The sequence below is a fragment of the Saccostrea cucullata genome, unplaced genomic scaffold, assembly GCF_032062105.1.
Source record: "Saccostrea cucullata isolate Sc308-1 unplaced genomic scaffold, CSIRO_AGI_Scuc_v1 ctg5623, whole genome shotgun sequence".
NCBI lineage: Eukaryota > Metazoa > Mollusca > Bivalvia > Ostreida > Ostreidae > Saccostrea > Saccostrea cuccullata.
The window spans coordinates 1-20,989 of NW_026929658.1; the positions used below are offsets into that span (position 1 = coordinate 1).

Sequence of the window (20,989 nt, forward strand, 5' to 3'; positions counted from 1 at the left end):
TCAAAGTGTAAATTGGAGGTCTTTGATAGCATATTGCTTAATTAAAAACACATCCTTTTTCAAACTTGCTTTCACCGGGCAATATAACAGTATCATATTTAACCATCTGCCTTCCTTCACTAACACGATCTATCCAATCATTGATTGAAATTATAGGAAGCCTTTGAACTTTGAACAAATTCTTATACGCTACTTCAAAGGCATTTCTAAGATATACATGTGCCATAAATATTAAAGTCGTTTGTTGAAAGAGTTCCACTGAGACAACCAATTTTCGTCAAAAGTACCGGCATAAGGTCTCATTTTCAGATTTTGACATCACAAACAAGGAACAAAACTTCAACATATGCTATTTATAGAATTGTGTTTGGCTATCTAATCTGAATTGTAGTTTTGTAGATATAGAGATAGTTCGCGAACATTTTGATAACCCCTCGTACTAGTAGGTACTAAAACACGGTTATTATGTTCCCCAAACGAAGTTGGGGAACATATTGTTTTTGTTTTTCTTAGGTTTCTTTTCCACTATTTTTCTTATTATTATTTTTTTCTTACCGATTTTGTGCACGCGAGTTCTCGGAAACGGCTCGATGGATTTTCATGAAACTTTCAGCTCTGATAGAACATCAAAAAATCTAGAAATAATTTTTTTTATTTTGATGACGTCACTTCCGGTTCGGAGATTTTCGCGATTTTGTCGTTTTTAGAGGGTCACTTTGTCCGGCAATGTTCTCAAAAACCGTTGAAGATAGAAGCATGAAATTTTCAGTGATGATAGAGCAACCTTTGGAGAAGTGAATTCAGTACATCATTTTTACCGGAAGTACGAAGTTCCGACGCTCGATGTGGTCCGAAAATAGTCCTATCAAGAATTTCAAAATTTTTAACAACTTTTCTACGATAACTTTTTACCTAGAAATATTTTGTTAAGACATGTAGAACAAAAGAAGTGTAGAATTACACGACCTTTCAACTGATATCTCTAAAAAAGGGCTGGCCCCTAAAATGAAGGGCCTACAGGGGCCGAAAGTTTTTCCTTTATATCTCAAAAAGTATTGAGAATTTGTAATACGTCAAAGAAGCAAAGTTGTTCAAAATGACAAGTTTAATCTATTGAAGTCGTCAAAATACGTCCGGCGATGTCACTTCCGGCCAAAGCGGAAGTAGTCGTAAAGCGCCTATTCTTGCCGTTCTTGACCAGTTTTTAGGTAACATCTGTCACTGGGAGCAAAAAAATTATTTTTCCGTCCATCGTCAGCACTTCCGGTGAAACCTGAAGTAGCAAAAACTGGCTTATTTATTTGTATTAATTAACATGGATTTAGAGGATTTAAATCATTTTTGGGCATTATTACTCATTTTTGGAAAAAACGAAAGTTATTTGCGGTCAAAACAGGATGGAATTTTGTCAATTTTCTATAAGAACGTCGATCATTTTCAATTTAACCATTATAATATTATAGGTTTATTTTACCACTAGTGTTCAAAAAATTAATATCACGTACTATTAAAAATCATGTAATATAATTAAATATTGAACAAACTCTTCATGGATATCTAAGACAAAAGATTGTGTCATTTCTATGCCTTGCATTTACAATTGAGATTATAACGGAACGGGTCGAAAATGTCTCCACAACGAAACACACGCCCCACCTATCAAGCGTTTACATAACGAAGATTTGAAAGCGAGGCTGTGGTTGTTTACAAACTCGCCCCCAAGTCGCCCCCAACACCTGTTTAGAGAAAGGAAGTGCAAGTTTTAAGCTTATACCGTGGACATATATTATTCAATAAAATATATTGCAAAATTAAATTATAATTCAAAAGATTCGAATGTGTATAAAGCTGGTTTTTTTTTGGTACACGTATATGTATAAGATATTTATTAAGTTCCTAGAGTGCATCATTGTTTTAAATTAATATTAAAGTGCTAAATCAGAGTAAGTTACCTTTTAATATTACAGGTTTTCGAGAAATGAAAACATCAGACAGAATTGTCAACTTTGTGTTCGCGCCATTTTAGATAAAAAAAAGACCAAGCTCAAAAGAGATTCGTTGGAAACAAATAATTTGACAATCTTGTATCAAGATAGTAAAGTTATATTTTGTTATTTCCCGTAAGCGTTGTGTTTTTTCTAGTGTTTATATAATCCATTGTATACATAATATATTATTAGCCAAGTAAGTCATCATGGTTATATCAGGTTCATTTAAATTTTTATTATATTTTTTAACGAGTTATATTTCAGATATCCTCATAGAGACGGAACCCAATCTGCCTTGGTTTATTGTACTCGTTAGTGAAAACAGCCCGCTGACACTGACTTTAACTGTTGACGGCTTACTTGTACTTTTAAAACCTGCGTAATATACGGAGGTACGAACATGACGAAATTGATTCGAGATGAGAATACAAGCATGGAAAAGAAAGTTATGATATTCAGGACTTTGAAATTATTTACCAAACAAATATATTGTATACATAATATATATTAGCCAAGTAAGTCATCATGGTAGGATCAGAATTTTAATTTTTATTACCGGGATTTTTTAACGAATCAGATATCCTCATAGAGACGGGTCTTGGTTTATTGTACTCGTTAGTACACAGCCCGGGTAACAGGTTGTTCGCCCGATATCCGTTCGCCCAAAAATTTCTTCGCCCAAAATCTTGTTCGCCCTATAAGGTGCTCAATACTTATATATTATATATACTTATAAATTAACTTATTTGAAATAAAGATTAACATGTATTTTTATTTCCTTTAACTTGGGTTACTCAAATTCCAGGAACAATGTTTATTTGGGACAAATAATTAATTTTTGATTTGATTCTAACAATTTTTAATGATTTAGTGTTTGCCCTATAGTTAATTAGATGACTTATCATATCAATGCAATTTTATGATCCTAAAGGTTTTACCTTTGAAGAATCTCCCTTTGGTCTCAGAAAATGTAAAAAGAAATTCATTATATTATATTCTATACAAAATTTGGGCGAACGGACGCTGTGCGAACGAGAAATTGGGCAAACGGACTCTGGGCGAACGAAAAATCGGGCGAACGGGATACAGGAACAAAGGAGAACATGGAACCCATGCCCGCTGACACTGACTTTAACTGTTGACGGCTTACTTGTATTTTAAAACCTGCGTAATATACGGATCGAACATGACTATCGAGATGAGATATCCAAGCATGGAAAAGAAAGTTATGATACAGGACATTTACAAATATATAATCATGATAATTAGTGGTAGAATAGAATGAATTTAGATACCTTATTCATGAGAATTAGTATTTCCTGTTATTTACAATAACTTAAATAATTTAAAAGAAATAAAGAAGAAAACACATTTTGGTGGGAAAACTTGACAGGAGTTACTCAATGTTGGAATGGAGGGTTTTGTGGTTAGGATTGTTGTCTTTTCCTTCCTAGACAAAGTAAATATGATCTTTGATATAGCCATTATTAGCATTTTGTTAAATGTTTATATCAATATTTTTTTCACAGAAGAGCTCCTGTATATTTTCCAGGTGTAAAAGTAAGCCGTCGATTGTAAAAGTCAGTGTATTCGCAAAAGTCCATTGGCACACTTTTTATCGTAACAATTTTAGAAATACTTAATCAATTTGATCAAACAAAACTGAAATGTATATTCAAGATGAAAGTAAGTTGTAGAAACATTCTAAAATAAATATTGAAAATGTATCATCAATAAGCAATGATTTTGTCCATTCTCATATCAATATTAGTTATCCAGGTTCAATCAAGGGTGTACGGGAATTGAAGGCCGGAGGGTGTATGAAATACAACCTGGGGTAAATCCCCGTACTCCCTTGATTGAACTTTTTTGCCAAAGGGTGTGTGGAATAAAACCCAGGGTAAATCCCCGTTCACCCTTGATTGAACCTGGATCATGAATTTATTTCCTACGTATCCTTAAAAATTCTTTGAAAAAACATAAATTCAATCTTCTGTGTCTCAAGCTATTGATAAGATTTACCGTATATACTCGCCTATAAGTCGGTCCGCCTATAAGTCGGTTGTATTTAATAAGCTTATATATCAGAGGGAGCATTAATTGATTCAAGCCTATAAGTCGGACATAGAGTTTTGGAACAGATACTAACTACTACACACTACAGTGCATTGTGACGTCATGTCATTTGCTTTGTATTTTAGAAAAAAACAACAAGTCGGGTGTACAAAGCTTGTGTTACAAGCTACATAGGAAATGATGGGATATATCCCAGTCGGGTGAGCTTGAAATAAAAGATTCCACAAAGTTGTAGATATTTCACTTGTAGAAAGACCTTAATGGTAATCTTACAACTTTAGTTTGTGATAAACATGATGACTTACACTTTTTATTTGTTAACTTCCCTTACTCAGTGCTCCAAGTCACACTTGCTCTCAGGTCGCAAAATGGTGACCTAAAAATTTTTTTGGTCGCCATTTCAGAATTTCTGGTCGCCATAATCAAATATTTCACTCGCCATAAAAAAGAATACATTTAGTGAATAAAACTTGATAATTTAAATAAGGATATGTATTATGTCTTTATTATATCATGGATTACTTATTACTGTGACTATAAAAATTGCTAGGTTGAATGAAATATTTTTATTGAATACATGTAGCCTTATGGTTGTACAGAAGAACACAAGTAATCTGATTACAGAAATAAAATTTTATCAAATGAAAATACAAGCTTTACAGCTGTTGAGACAGGACTTTTCTGCTGTTTGTCATGTTTACTTACTACCACGTACCTAACCCATTACACAGTGATTATAAATGCCATGATAATGATAAAGCATGATAATACAATCATGATTCATTGTGATATGCAAGCAATTGATCAAATGCTTCAATAACAAGGTCGGATCTTAAAAAGTGTACGAAGTTTGGATGCCATTCTATCAGGAACATTATTTGTCCACGTCTCTGATTCAGGTTCTATCAAACTTTGTACAGCATGCCATTACGTGATCTAAGTCCATACAACGCTTTGTAAAGTGTATTTGAGTATATGTCTTCAAACATTTTCTTGATAGAGAATCTTTACAAATGAAATCTCGATCCCAATCTTAAAAATTTGACATGTCCAGCCCAAATTTTCTCAGTCGCGAAAATGCGAGCGTGTTTTCATTTCTAGTCGCAAAATCAATTTTTTGGTCGCAAATGCGACCAGTTTAGTCGCAACTTGGAGCACTGCTTACTATTAATGCAGCAATATACCTTAGTCACCTGCCTACAGGGTTTATATCACAGGGTTGATTTGATGCGTGAGAGCACACTCTACATATGAATAATTTCTGAAATGTAGTTAATTATTGACAAATAAATTGCTGAAACATGAATTACACCAGTCTCATTTAAAGTCATCATTTTTGGGTCACTTGAAAAGCAGTGTGGCACTATGGGATCACTTTAACTGGTATATGTCTGTCCGTTTGTTCATCTGTCACAGCCTGGACAGTGGACACCCTGCATCTGTAAGAGATTTGGACTTTATATTTTGCACATTTATTATTTGGCACTATGGCATTTGTAAATTGGCATGGCTAGTTGGCTACTGTACCGACCTCAAGACCCTTAACCTTTTTTACATGTACTATTTGACATATGAACCATGAGAGATTGAGACTTCATAATTAGATAGCTTACTTCACATATTAAGGTTATTAAATGGCACTATGGTCAACGACCTTGTGACCTTGACTGTGACTTATATGCTAAACTGGCTTTTTCTGAACCTTCGCCATTATTTCTGAACCATCGAAAATAAACAGAAAATAAACATGCTCCTCATTTTTATGCCACTCTTTGAAGAAGGAGGGCATATTGCTTTCCTGTTGTCTGTCAGTCTGTACATGTAGGTTCACTTAGATTTTGTTATTTTCTTCACAACCGTTGCACATACTAGAATGAAATTTGGTTTACAGATATATCAGATGAATATCTAGGTCAAATTTTGTTTTAGATACGTTTGCACCATTTTTTTTACAAAATATGCCTTTTGGACTTAGAAAAATTGCAATTATTAGCAGTTTCCATTGATTTTCTCCACAGAGGTTTTACATTCTGAAATGAAATTTAGTATACAGATATAACAGATGCATATCTAGGTCAAGTTCTGTTTATGATTAGGCTGTCCAAAGGTATAAAATACATAAAAAAAATCTTTTTTCTTTGTGAGGCTGTGAGCCAGATTTTAATATCAAAGTGTAATCCTTGTATGAATTTGATGTCAACCTATGATTACAGTTTAATCATGTATTATGATTAGACATTTTTGTGATATCTTTTGACTCTTGATTAGTGATAAAACGATTGTCGCCGACGATCGATTGTCGATCGTTTTTGGGTGTTCGATTCCGATTATCGATTACATTTTTCATAATCGTTTGTCGTCCAGATAAACTCGCCCAAATAAAGTTGTATGATTTGAACAAAACTAATACATACACATTAACAATACATGTAAAACAAAAGAAGGTCAACAAAAAATTCAAAAATGGCATCTGAAGGCAAAGTTAGCATCTATCAAGTAGAAATTTACCCATTATCCAGGGAATCCATAGAACATTCTATCGTTAAAGTGATATTTTCCTACGGACTTGGAATTCGTTCCGTGTATTCGTAATGTAGCAAAAGAAATACGGGCTATAAATCATACACAGTGTATTTACTACGGACAATCTAGAGAGTTCCAAATGTAAACATGGCAGGTAAATTTGAAGCAAGAGAAAAACATTGAGAACATGAGCAAATATGTAAAAAAAAAAAATCTGTTTCTTTGTTACTTATACAACAAAAAAGTTGTCTTCAGAATAGACTTGATAACATTTTAATTTTAGTTTGTTCCATAAATGATAAATGCTGTAAAGAAATAGAATTTTGTATCTGAAATTTGAATTACCATTAGGTTGATGATTGATCGATTAAGCTTCTCCGATTTTGACTGATTATCGATTATGAAATTTTCCCCATTATTCAACACTACTCTTGATCATGTTTCAGGCATTTATGATATTCTTAGATGTTGAACAAAAAATCACATTGGCACAAGTGCAATACAAAAATTTTGTGAAAGTTTGTCACATAGATCAATTAGTAGTCATCACTAGTACATATAAAATGCTGGAGGCAAGTCTGATTTTTACTTCCAGTGAAAATGAATTACAAGAAACTCAATTTACCAACAGAAGAAGGGGTATTTTCCACTCTTTGTAGCCATTTCTACAATCAAAGTACTCAGAAGTACAGAGAGCCGGGCTCATTTACAGAGTAGAATGGATTTCTTTTTCTTACTTGAATCACGTTCATATTCTGATGAAAAAAATATTTTAAAACTATCAATATAAATGATAAGACACTGACAGTGAGTTCTTCAATCCTAACACCATGGTCTTATTTTGTCTGAATCAGAATTAATCTGGTACCGCAGCTGAATGTAAACAAATGCTATAAAAAAAATAAAATTATCACCTTCAATTTATCATGGACTCTAAAAAATGCCTTATAATGCTCTTTTTCAACTGTTTAATAAGATTTGTGCTGCCTGTCCCCCTTTTTAAACCGTTTAACGTCGGCGCTGTGTATTGCAGCTGACCGACTTTAGCGTGGGAGAGAAGCGATCTCGGCTACTTCCTTTGATGTGGCAAGAATGTGACATAGTATTTAAACCTCTCGACAAGCGAAGTGTTAGCACGTCACAAACAGCGCAATCCGTTAGCCTTTTTGCAATTAGCTCTAAAATAGAATTTTCTGTGAAAATCCCATCAAACACTACTCCTCCTACAGTTTTAGTGTGATTTCAATATAACTTGGCACACAAGTAAACTACATTTAAACACATATATTTGTGCATCAGTTCTTCATTTCAATGAAAGGTGTTACCATGGTTACTTAAAATAGGAGTTTTGTGCAATTCCTTTAATTGCTGCTCCTCCTACAGTTTTGGTTTTATTTCAATATAACTTGACACACAAGTAGACTACACTAAGACACACAATTCCATTTATTGCTGCCTGTTGCAAATTTTGAAATCTAAGTTCTGCCTTTCCTTTGTTACACGTACAGACCAGTAGAGCTACAGTGTCATCCGAGACTTCTGATTGTCTATTGTTTTGTGGGTGTGCATTGCGCTTAAACATCTATTATTTTTAATTTCTCTCAAGAACAACTGGAGCAATATATAAAACTTGTCGCAAAGTATTCTTTCTTGAGGTACTTATATTAAAATTTCTACAAATGATGGACAATGCCTCATTCCAATGGGAGAAAATCAGATCAGGATTGGCTCAATAAAATTCAAAGTTTTATTTCAAATTATGGCCCTCTGGGGGTAGTGTAAGACCACAGAGGAGGAAAGAAGTAATAGCATGATTGGTCATATTAATATGTAAGCATCCACAAATAGAAAACATGGTAATTAAAGATTCACATTTGTTTTAAATTTTATGTCCCAAGTATTAAGTTGAGCTCAGAATAAGGAACAATAGTTTTACAAAGGAGTACTTGGTAATTTAATTTAAGAAATATTTTATAATATTATACTTTCATGTAAATTACTTGAATCTGATTCGTCGAGAAACATTTGATAAAAAACACTACTACCTGCTGAATAATAAAGCCATGCCCTCCTGCGTGGCAACAGTCAACATTGCTTGACGACGGGTGGTACATTTATTACAAAAAATAGCGACTGCACAGAAGTTATGCGCGCACAGTTTACTGTAATATGTATTTGTATAAAACATTCAGTATAATATAATAAATATTGCATGTAGCTGAGTGTAACATTAAAAATTTTCACCCCTCGAAAACCATTGTCAACCTCAGCTGCGCCTCGGTTGACAATGGTTTTCTTGGGGTAAAAATTTTCAATGTTACACTCACCTACATGCAATATTTATATACTATTTCATAAAAACAGCATATATAATAAATAACTGTGGTAAGTCATATATGAAAGCATCTCAAAACATTGTACATTTAATTTTTTTTTCAAATTGTGATACATAAATGTATCAGGTGACCAGGGTTGGGCCAAATTAGAGATCAAAATTTAAATAGAGATATGGGGAAAACAACTTTTTCTGTGCAGAACTAAAGTCTTTATATCTTTCTTGTTTTCTTGACAAAATCTTTTGAAATTTTGAACGCAGTCAGACATTATGAAGATTGATTGCATGATATATTAGAAATATCATGAAATCGTCTATGTACGTGTGCTACAATCTGATTGGCTGAAACTTAAAATGCCTTAGCTGCCCATAACTTACTTGGTTCTCTGCAAAAAAGGATGAAATTTAAATATGAATAGACATAATGGATTCCTGTTTAAATAATTTCAAAATTGAATGCAAGGACATACATGCACCTGCAATATGTAAATTGATCAATATATTTCTATGATTTTTATTATTAATTCTAACGATATAAAGATAATGTTATTATAAACTTAATGGATTAATAAAATGCCAAGATCATGTTGCAATTGTATGCACGTGCGTATGCATGCAACATGTTAAATGACATGTAGTTTATATCATTGTAGCTTTTATAATTCTTTTATGAGCATATATTAAAGAAGTGTTGTAGGAAAATTGCACAAAAAGGTAGTCGGGGAGCATTTAGGGAACATCTGTAACGGTCCTCTTTACAGTTAAAACTAGTTCTATGCATTTTTCCTTTAGACTGGGTGAGACCCCAAAGGTTAATCAATTTTAATACAAATAAATGTCTATTCAGGAAAAACTTTCGATAAAAGTATCTTTCTCAAGAACATCAAATTCATGGATAATCATATTTATAGCAAAGCATTCTGATGTAAAATTGCTATTAGGAAAAATAAAAACCTGTTTAAAAATGCTGAATCTTATGCGGAAGCATCCTTGTGTAGTGTAGATTCTAAATTGTTCAAATCTTGACCCCTGGGGGTTCGGCAAGACCACAATGGGGAATCAAAGTCTTACATAAAAATAAAATAGGAAAATTCACTAAATTTGAGTGCTGTTTATATGCAATTATAGCATCTCATGAAAGTTATGGTTAATGGCTTTCTCAGTAACCACTCATCACAGATGCTTGAAATTTTAGCACAATCTTCTCTGAGGCATGCCATATGGTGGGATCTACTTTAGGTCAGATCCAATGTCGACTTCTTGTTTGTCTGTGTGTCTGTCCATGTCATACATAACACTTTTTCGTAACAGTTTTCTCGGTAAGTACTCATCGCAGATGCGCAAAATTTTAACACAATCTTCCCTAAGACATGCCTTATGGTGGGATACATTTTTTGTCGGATCCAATGTCACCTTTCTGTTTGTCTGTGTGTCTCTCTGTTTCATACATAACACTTTTTCGTAACAGTTTTCTCAGCAACTACCGGTACTCATCTCAGATGCTTGAAATTTAAACACAATCTTCTCTTATGCATGCTATACAGGGGGATAAATTTGTGGTCAAATCCATTGTCAACTTCCTGTTTGTCTGTGCGTCGGTCTGTTTCATACATTACAGATTTTCGGTGCAAATTTCTCATCAAGTTATGATAGCAGATGCATGAAATTTCATACAATCTATGTTGAGGCATCCATATGGTAGGAATAATTTGATATGAATCTGATGTCAATTTCATACTTTTTTGGTTCATCTCTCGTAATTGAACTTGTGTATTTTAATAAGAGTGCAACGATAAACCGTTTGACGGTATACTGCGGTTTATTTTTCCAGGGTTCGGTTCACGATACCTGAAACTGATATCACGCTTTGGTTCAATCAGTACATAATTATCCGAATCATCCATTTTGGTTTGTCATTTACAATTTCAAAATGGTTTCCGCACAAAACATGAGGTCAATAAAACTGCAGAAAAGGCAAATAAACTTGTTTTCAGCCTCATATTTAACGGGTCGAAGGATATTATCACTTTTCTAATAGTGTAATGAGCATTTGATAAAACTTTTGAGTTTAAGGTATATGATGACAAACGTCTGACTTTTTAACCGAATATGTCGTGTATCATGATACGTATCGTACCATGAACTGAATATATTGATACGTATCGTGTCGTGGGTAGGCATATCATTGAACCCCTGTATTTTAACATGATAGTGTTTATTAACATTAGAGCAGGGGTATTCCTAGTAAGCATTGGCTTACAGATTTCTTGTTATTGCTTAAGCCACAAAACAAATTACATGTATTACAAATCAATTAAATTGTATTTTGTAGATGAGGAAAAGAAAGAGAATTAATAACAGAAATCAAAGAGAAAAAGACAGAGAACGAAAGAGGCAGAAGAGACTTGTGCAGTCTCAGTCCACAAAACCACCAGATGAGCAGAACATTAAGCCTGCTGTTCCTTGCGGGACAGTTGTTGGAGCTGCCACAGCTCCTCCTGGTAATTTTCCAGGGCAAGGCTCCATGGGGTTGCCGCCTTTTGAGGAAAAACCCCTGGCCAGGGTGCAGGCCTCACCTCGAGTGAAAATGCACTCAAATGCCCCGAGGTTGTCATCTCCTCGGGGAAGTCGTCTGCATGCCCAAAACGGGGCATTGGCACCGTCCCCTGACTCCCCAGCGTGGGTTTGTACTCCAGCGAGGGTACCTGGGCATGATGATGGCTTTAAGCCTAGCCCAGCAGGTCAGGCGCAGCTGGAATCCTCTGGGATGGAGGATATCAGCAGTACACTAAAAAAAGATGAGGGATATAAAGACAGTACTCAAACAGTATTTTTACGTGTCTCAAATGGAAATCAAAACAGTTACAATGTGAATCAAGAAATTGAAAATAAGAAACAGAAGAACATAGACAATGTATGCAAAAAACAAGAAAACGAAGACGTACATATGTATGAGAATAAAGAGAGAATGAATTTTGAGGATATTTGTGAAAGGAGGGAGAACAAGAATTCTGAAAATGCATGTGAGAATGAGAACATTAAGAGTACACATGAAAGTCAAGAGAATAACTGTTCGGTGTATGTCCAGGGTTCTTTTCACCAGGGAGATCTAATGTTTCAAGAAACTGCTGGAACTCAGTGTGTTGCCAACTGTTTAGCAGGGCTATCTTATCACAAAGTCAAAAACAGTAAGCACTGGAATACAATGGATATGAACAAAATTTTAGTGACTGGTGACGAATTGTACACTTTCTTGCAAAGAAGCTCATTTATAAATAATAGGTATCTCCTTGTAGAGGAATTACCTGAGGTCTTTGAATGCTTTGATCGATCTTATGAATTTAGAGCAAATGAGACATTATCGAGTGTGATTTTATCAGACGATAGATTAAACTTTGAAGAGTTTGGTGCATATTCTCTAGATGAAGCATTGCAGATTGCTTTAACAAAAACTGATGGATGTTTTGTATGCTTTGGTGGAAATACATTATTGATTGGCAAATCAGGAGATGGGTTTTTCACATTTGACTCTCATTCTAGATGTTCAAAAGGCTTGTTAAGTGTGAGTGGGAAAAGCACAAGAATTCTTTTCCAAGATAAATCAGACATCTCTCTTCATATTCAGTCTTTGGCTGTTTCTATGGGGTATTCAAAAGATGTTGAATGCAATATTACTGGGGTACATTGTAAAATGAGTAATATTTTGGATGTTAGATTTCATGTGCAAAAATCACAAGAGCATGCTGGTAGTTTTGTTGAAGAAATTGTTGAAACTTCAAGCACATCACAAGAAATTGACGTTGATTCAGAAAGTGGAGATGAGGATTTGAATTTTGTTTCTAGTGAGCATGAACAGTTCTATTTTGTTCCTCTTGACTCAGACATGAAAAGAGAATTATGTCAAGGGTTAAATATTCCTTTCATGTGCAATGAATTTGGAGTTGAGAATCATGCAATTCAAAAGGACCTTGAGAAACCGATTTCTCAAAAGGAGATATTTGGTGATGGCAATTGCTTTTTTAGAGCTGTTTCCTATAATCTGACAAATTCAGAGGACTACCATTATGTCATTCGCAGTGCTGTTTGTCAGCACATGATTGAAAATGAAGGTGTGTTCAAACCATTTTTGAGAACTGGTGAAAGTACTGTTATGGAACATCTAGCATTGTCTTCAATGTCACAAAATGGAAAGTGGGCAACAGAATTAGAAATCATAGCAGTATGCCATTTGATGAATATTGATATTTACACATATACCAGAAATCATTGGTTGAAATTTTCACTAAAGGGAAAGAACTCATCCATGACAAAGAAAACTGGAGCAATTTACTTAAATCATGAAGCACAGAATCATTACAATGTAGTACTTGATGTTTGTGATAAAAATGTAGAGATGAGAAGTGAAAGATTGTTTGAGAGAAGAGCAGTTGCTCCAAAATATTCAATTAAAAAAGAACGAAATCGTGGGAGAATGCAAGCAAAGAGACAAATTTCCTCAGAAATGAATAAACCAAATCCAGTGGAAAAGCGAAAACAATCAATGAGAAGAAAGTATCAAGAAGATGCTGAATTTCGAAACAAGAAATTGTTAACTGCATACATCAAATATAAGGAAGATGATGAATTTAAATCTACTGTCAAAGCTAGAAATCAGGAGAGATATGAAAATGATGCATTTCACCGTAGCAAAACAAAGTTGCAAAGCAAAGCCAGATATGCTGGAAATGAAGAGAGTAGAAAGAAATCAAAAGATGCAAGTATTAAAAAGTATGCTTTGAACAAAGCACACCAAGAAGATGTAAAATTTAGGAGCATACAAAAGTACAAGACTGATCCTACCCATAAAGAAAATTTGAAGCAAAAAAACTCGAGAAAATACAGAACTGACAGTGTACACAGGGAAGAGAAGAAGAGAAAAGGGAAAGAAAAATACAAAGATGATGAACTCTACAGAGAAAAGCTGAAGAAGAGAAGTAAGGAAAGGTATAAAACTGATGAGGAATATAAGAGAAAAGTTTGTTATACACAGAGATATAGTGCAAATAAGATATTCAGAGAAAACATTCTGACATCTAAAGCGAAAAAGTACAGCACAGATAACAGTTTTAGGTCAAAAATTAAGGCAGGAGTTAAGAAACGCTATCACTTGAGTTCTGAAGCAAAACAATCGAAGAAAAGGTCGGTCAAACAACACAGAAAAGCAAAACAGAAAAAGTTCGAAAATGAAGAAACAGTCTTCGAATTATTTAAAGAAAATACTCGAAGAGGCATCGACTATGTATGCTGCTGCTGTCATCGATTGTTATTTGATAATCAGGTACAAAAGTGTGATGAGCAACTGTATAGTAAGAATGAAGGCTCAAAACAAGTTTCGAGTTTGTGTGTACAAGAGAAATATTTGCATGAGTGCACAGAATCCTGTCCAGAAGGTTGTACCAGGTCAAATTTGTGGATATGTTATACATGTCATAGAAAGATTATGAGTGGTAATATTCCAGCAGAGGCAGCAGTAAATGAGATGTATCTTGAGGATATACCACAGGAACTGGCCAATATGAATAGTCTAGAACAGCATTTAATTGCTCTGCACATTCCATTTATGAAGGTCATGGCACTTCCCCAAGGAGGTCAAAGAAATATACATGGACCAGTGGTGTGTGTACCTTCAGACTTGAAAAAAACAACCAGTTTACCACTGAATCATGATGAGGATTTATTATTAAGGGTTAAACTGAAAAGAAAGCTTAGCTACAAAGGATACTTTGAGTACCAGTTTGTAAATCCAAGCCACATATTTGCAGCTCTTTGTTTTTTAAAGCAAAATAATCACTGGTACGAAAATGTAAAACTAAATAGAAGCTGGAATGTTGACACTGATGAGGAAAATACAGCAGAAGAAATAAATGACAAAACCATTGATGATAATGATGAACACCAACAAATAGCAATTGATACTTGTCTGCAGCCCGTGGATATTGCCCAGGAGGTTTTGGACCATTATTTTGATGATATTTACAACATTGCGCCTGGAGAAGGACAAAATCCTGTGCGGATGTTACAGGAACCAGGAAATGAGGCTAAAGCGTTTCCCTGTCATTTCCCTAGTGGAAAATTTACTTGGAATGAGGACAGAGATATAAGAATAACACTGTCTAGATATTTCAATAACAGGTTAATGCATGCGGATGGTAGATTCGCAAAAGATAGCAATTACATATTCTTCAGTCAGTTTATGTCAGAATTGAATCAGGTCATTGAAAAAACACAAATTTCAGTTCGAAAATCTGTCTCAAAAATGTCAAATGGGAATTTAGTTACTTCGAGCATGGTACAAGATCCAGAAACTCTTTCAAGGTTGCTACGAAATGATGAGGCATTAAGGTTTATGCAGCCGATAAGGGGAACGCCAGCATTCTGGTCATCAGCTCAAAAAGATCTCTTTGCAATGCTCCGACAGTTAGGAATTCCAACCTGGTTTTGCTCCTTCTCCGCTGCGGAACATAGATGGAATGACGCAGTTAAAACGATATTAAGACAACAAAATGATAACAGAGATCCAGAAATGTTGGACTGGTCAGAAAAAAATGAGGTTTTAAGGAAGAATCCTGTGACAGTTGCTAGGATGTTTGAACATAGGTTCCACGTCTTTCAAAGAGATGTTATATTCTCTCCAGCTGAGCCGATTGGAAAAATAATAGATTTTTTTCAGAGAGTAGAATTCCAGCAGAGAGGATCACCCCACATGCATTGTTTGTATTGGGTTGAAAATGCACCTAAACTTGACGAGCATGGGCAACAAGCTGTATGTGATTTCATTGACAAATATGTATCTTGTGTAGTACCATCTGAATTCGAGGATCCAGAGTTGAGGAATATTGTCTTGGCAGTTCAACAGCACAGCCGAAAACATTCAAAATCTTGTAGAAAAAAAGGAACAGATTGCAGATTTAATTTTCCTCGACCCCCCTCCCAAAGTACATTTATAAATTCACCTTGTGAAGAAGGCGACATGGAAAATAACGAAGATACTAAATCAAGGAAATCGTATGCAAAGGATATTTTACTGCGTGTCTGGGAAGAAGTGCAAAACGAATCAAATGAAAGTAAAAGTTCAGAAGAAATTTTCAGCAGCTTGTCTTTGTCTCAGGAACAGTACGAAGAAGCCCATAGGCTGCTAACGAAAAAAAGATCTATCGTTCTTAAAAGAAATCCATGTGAACTTTGGATCAATCAGTACAATCCTTGCCTTTTAAAATGTTGGGATGCAAACATGGACATTCAATTTGTTTTAGATCCATTTAGTTGCATTGTTTACATTATTTCTTACATTTCAAAGTCTGAAAGAGAAATGGGGATGTTACTGAAGCAAACGAAGATAGAGGCAGAGGAGGGAAATCTTGATGCCCGTAATACTTTAAAGAAAATTGGGACAGCTTATTTACACCATAGAGAAGTCAGTGCACAGGAAGCTGTGTATCGAGTGTGCAATTTAAAGATGAAAGAGTGCTCAAGGAAAGTTGTGTTTGTACCAGTAGGTGAAAATCTTATTTTTTGTAAAATAGTTTGAATAATATTTAACATTAAAAAAATCTTGCAAATTAATGCGCGTAAATTAACTACTATAAAAATAACATATTTGGGGTATTAAAAAACCACTCTCTCGAGTAGTTTAAAATAATGAAAGAAAAATAAAAAGACTAGTCAAAAAATATAAATAAAGTCCTATATTAAATATTTTTAGCAATATCAAAACGGAGAATATTCTCTAAGTAAAAGTATTTGAGGCTAAATCTCCATTACATTAAATTTTATAAATGTGCAGATTTGCAGAATTTTCTGCTAAATATCCTTCCACCAAAAGAAATAGAAAACGAAGCTTCTGCGTGAACTTTTCTAAAAAGCTGAGGAGTGAATAACCTTAAAGATGAAAGAATGCTCAAGGAAAGTTGTGTTTGTACCAGTAGGTGAAAATCCGACCCGTCTAAGTAAACCACTCTCTCAAATAAAAAGACAAAAAGGGGTCGAAAAGGAAAATGATGAAGATGACGATGAAAACGAGATTTGGATGACAAATATTATAGAGAGATACGAAAACCGGCCAAACAAACCACTTTTTCATGACATGTGCTTAGCAGAATTCTGTTCTGTTTACAGGGTGTTAGCTAAGTCTCAGGTTCCCAAAACTCAAAATGAAAATGTGTTCGAATTGCAAAATTCAAAAGGATATATTCAAAAAAGGACACGGACAAAACCAGCTGTTATAAGGTATCCGAGGTTCAATGCTGAAAAAATGCCTGAAAAATATTATCGGTCTCTATTACAGCTCTTTCTTCCACATTGGAATGAGGCACAATTAAAACCCCCTGGATTTGAATTATATGAGTCATTTTATGAAAACGGTCACGTTAGAATCAAAGGAAAAAGAAATGTCCAGTCTGTCAAATCAATAGTTGACTTGCACCATGCACAATATGCAAGGAATGAAGATGTAATCACGGAAGCTCAAGAGATGTTCGAAAACATCGGAGAACCTGAAGATGCTTGGGCAACTCTCTGTCCAGAGTCAGAAGCATTAAGACAGGAAAATACTATAGAAAAAAATAAAGTGAACACCGTGGACGAACATCTTCCAGAAGCAATTCCTGATATACAGACTCAGACAAATCATGATGCGCTCTTTCAAATTCAACAAAATAAGCATTCTAAGAATGATATTTTACCAATCCTGCAAAGTCTAAATGAAACTCAGAAGGAGATATTTTACCACATACGCGACTGGTGCTTAAGCAAAGTTGCTGGGGACAAGCCAGATCCGGTGCATATTTTCATAACTGGAGGAGCAGGAACAGGAAAGAGCCATGTCATCAAGGCTATAGAATATGAGGCATCTCGAATATTTTCTCGGACATTGTCTTCACCTGATAGTGTATCAGTGCTCCTAACAGCTTTCACAGGAACAGCTGCATTCAACATAGGTGGAAACACCATTCATCATGTGTTTTCCCTGACTAAATATTTGCCACTACCATACCAACCTCTGAAAGAACAGAGTCTAAGTGAAATAAGGATGCATCTGAGAGACTTGCAGATTCTCGTAATAGATGAAGTTTCAATGGTTTACAAGAGACTTCTTTATTACATTCATGAAAGACTGGTCCAAATAAAGAAATGCAAAGAGCCATTTGGCGGTGTAAGCATTATTGCCCTGGGTGACTTTTATCAGCTTCCACCCGTAAAACAACGGAAAGATGAACGGCTATTTAAAGAAAATACCTCATATCCTGTTGACTATTGGAGGGACTTTTTCAAGGTTGTTGAACTGAATGAAATAATGAGGCAGCGGGAAGATATACCCTTTGCGAACGCTTTGAACTCTCTTCGGATTCGTGAAGCAGACCAGCCTTTAACAAGTGAAGCACAAGCTCTCATACATGATTGTATAAGAGAGGGACCAGAAGATGCTCTACATGTGTACCCAACAAATGATGAAGTAAATAATTATAACCTCTCAATGTTGAAGAAAAGCTGCAAAGATCTAAAAGAGATTGAAGCAAAGGATTTCCAAAAAAATGCAACAAGCGGAAAACTGGTTTTAAGAGAGAAACCGCTTAGAAGCTTAAAAACAGATAATCTTAGCAGTACTCTGCTTATGGCTGTGAATGCAAGGGTGATGTTAACAAGAAATTGTGATGTAGAAGATGGGCTGGTGAATGGAGTAATGGGATACATAACTCACTTTGTGTATGACCAAAACTCAACCAATATTACAGCGATAGGAGTAAAATTTGACAACAAGAATGTTGGTAAGAAATCTGGTAAAAGAATACAGAAAGGAAGCGTCTTGGTTCACAGAGTTCAGGAAGAGATTATTGAAAAGAAATTAAAGACAGTTGTGAGACATCAGTTCCCCTTAAGGCTATCCTGGGCATGTACAGCTCATAAGGTTCAGGGAATGACAGTTGAAAAGGTGGTGGTCAATTTAGACCGAATGTTTTCACCAGGACAAGCATATGTTGCTCTGACAAGAGTAACATCGAAAAATGGATTATTTATTGAAACCGATAACGCTGAAGCCTTGCAGAAAAAAGTGTATGCTGATTCAGAAGTGAAAATTGCCTTAGCTGAAATGGCCAGAGTACAGCTTACAAAATTTTCCACGAAACTATTGCACTCGAATAGCATTATTCTTCATAATGTCCAAAGTTTAAATGGCCATTTTGCAGATTTGCAGAACGACTTTCGTTTCAGAGGAGCACAATTCGTATGCCTGACTGAAACATGGTTAAGATCTGATCAAAGCTTAGCACAATTTGATATGGATGGATTTTCCTTGTATCATACATCTAGAAGAGATGCATATGATGAGAGCAATGAACAAGTACAAAAACTCCGTGATGCAAAAGGAGGAGGTGTGGCACTATACATCAATCAAAGTCCGAATAGGAAAATTGTCAGTCAACTGCCAGAAAAGAATGTAGAGGGTATGGCAGTAACTTTAGTCGAAAGAGATATGGTTGTTATTACTTTGTATCGCCCAAGTACTCTCAACGTCTCTTACTTTCTGGAACGGCTCCATAAGCTAATAGAATATTATAAATTATGCAACAAACATATAATTTTTGTTGGAGATTTCAATGAAGATGCAAAATCTGCAGGTCCTATTCAGAGCTTCATGATGAAACAAGGTTTCAGGCAATTTGTCAATTTCTACACAACAGAAAACAGTACCATTCTCGATCATGTCTATGCATCTGAAGGCATTCAAGTTGAAGTGCAGAGGCTGCCAACATATTACAGTTACCACGATGCCCTCATCATAACAATCGTAACAGAAAATTCATGAATTAATGTATGAGGGCTACCTGAATATGTTCTCTTTTATTAGAATTGTAAACCCCCTGGGGTTACTAATAACCAATGTGCATTTTGGCCTTGATGCAAGATTATTTAAGCAAATTCAAGGACAATGACGTCGACAGAGAAACTAGAAATTAGTTACTGTCTTTATACTGTACTGTATTGGAGAAAAATAACTTGTGATGATAATATTAGTTATATTCACAGTATGAATAAATCTCTGAATTCAAGAAACAGTTATTAAGTTTTCAATTATCGAAATATTTTGTTTTGAAATTTGAGGATACACAAAGATTTGTATATATGTACATACGATACATAGTCCTTCAGAATTTACGAGTAGTACTTGTCATTCAATTGATTATTTTTATCATTAAACTTTACTCCATTAAACAACTAATAACCCGCATGTGTTGTTAAAAAGGAATCTTTATAGTCAACGCTACATGTCTCATCAATCATAATACATGGGTTCAAATGGTTTCGATTAACCATGCAGATACCACTTTTCTTAAAGACAGAACTTAATTGACTTAAACATGATCATCGGTATAGTACTTTTACATGTTCTAGATAAGGACACATATGTAAAATATATAAATGTAAAGAAAACAGATTGTACATACGGTTTTTTGTTAAAAATGGATAAGTATATACCACCCGAAAACAGCAAATATCTATCTCCTGATTTTTTTTTAAAGAATAGAATAAGTGTTGCATGAAACAACTTAAAATATTAATTATGTTTGTTTATAACTTTATTGCCAGTATAATAGAAAATTAATAGACTATGTTATAAATGACGATTTTTAATGCAAATCAACCATCCAAAACTGTAAACATGGTAATCAATGTATATATAAATACAGATGTTCATTTATTAGAAACTTTAAGTATACCACTGGTCAGAACAGTCAAAATGTAACAAGCAATATTGTGGTTACAAATTAGTAGATTTTTGTGTCACGACATTCTTTTTTATTAATGGTTGATATGGGAGTGTCAAATATACAGATGCTCTTACATGCACAAACATATCTTTTGATCATGTGATATATAGTATATATATTTATAAAATTTAATTTTGTAAAGCAAATTAAATGTTCTATATTTTTGTAACATATTCTGGTGCACACAACCCCATGTCATTCAACAGTGTAACGATATCTCAATGTGTTTCAAGTAACTAACAAAAGATCAATCGAGTGTG

General features: G+C 34.6%; 1 protein-coding gene across 1 annotated transcript; it reads left to right on the forward strand.

Annotated features, from left to right (window-relative positions):
- Window positions 1-11,254: 11,254 nt before the first annotated feature.
- Window positions 11,255-19,765, forward strand: LOC134281629 (uncharacterized; the record flags this gene model as incomplete). Its single annotated transcript, XM_062764062.1, has 2 exons — window positions 11,255-16,453; window positions 16,847-19,765. Coding segments are annotated over 2 exons (8,118 nt in total), but the record flags the coding sequence as incomplete, so codon positions are not given.
- Between the last annotated feature and the right edge of the window lie 1,224 nt (window positions 19,766-20,989).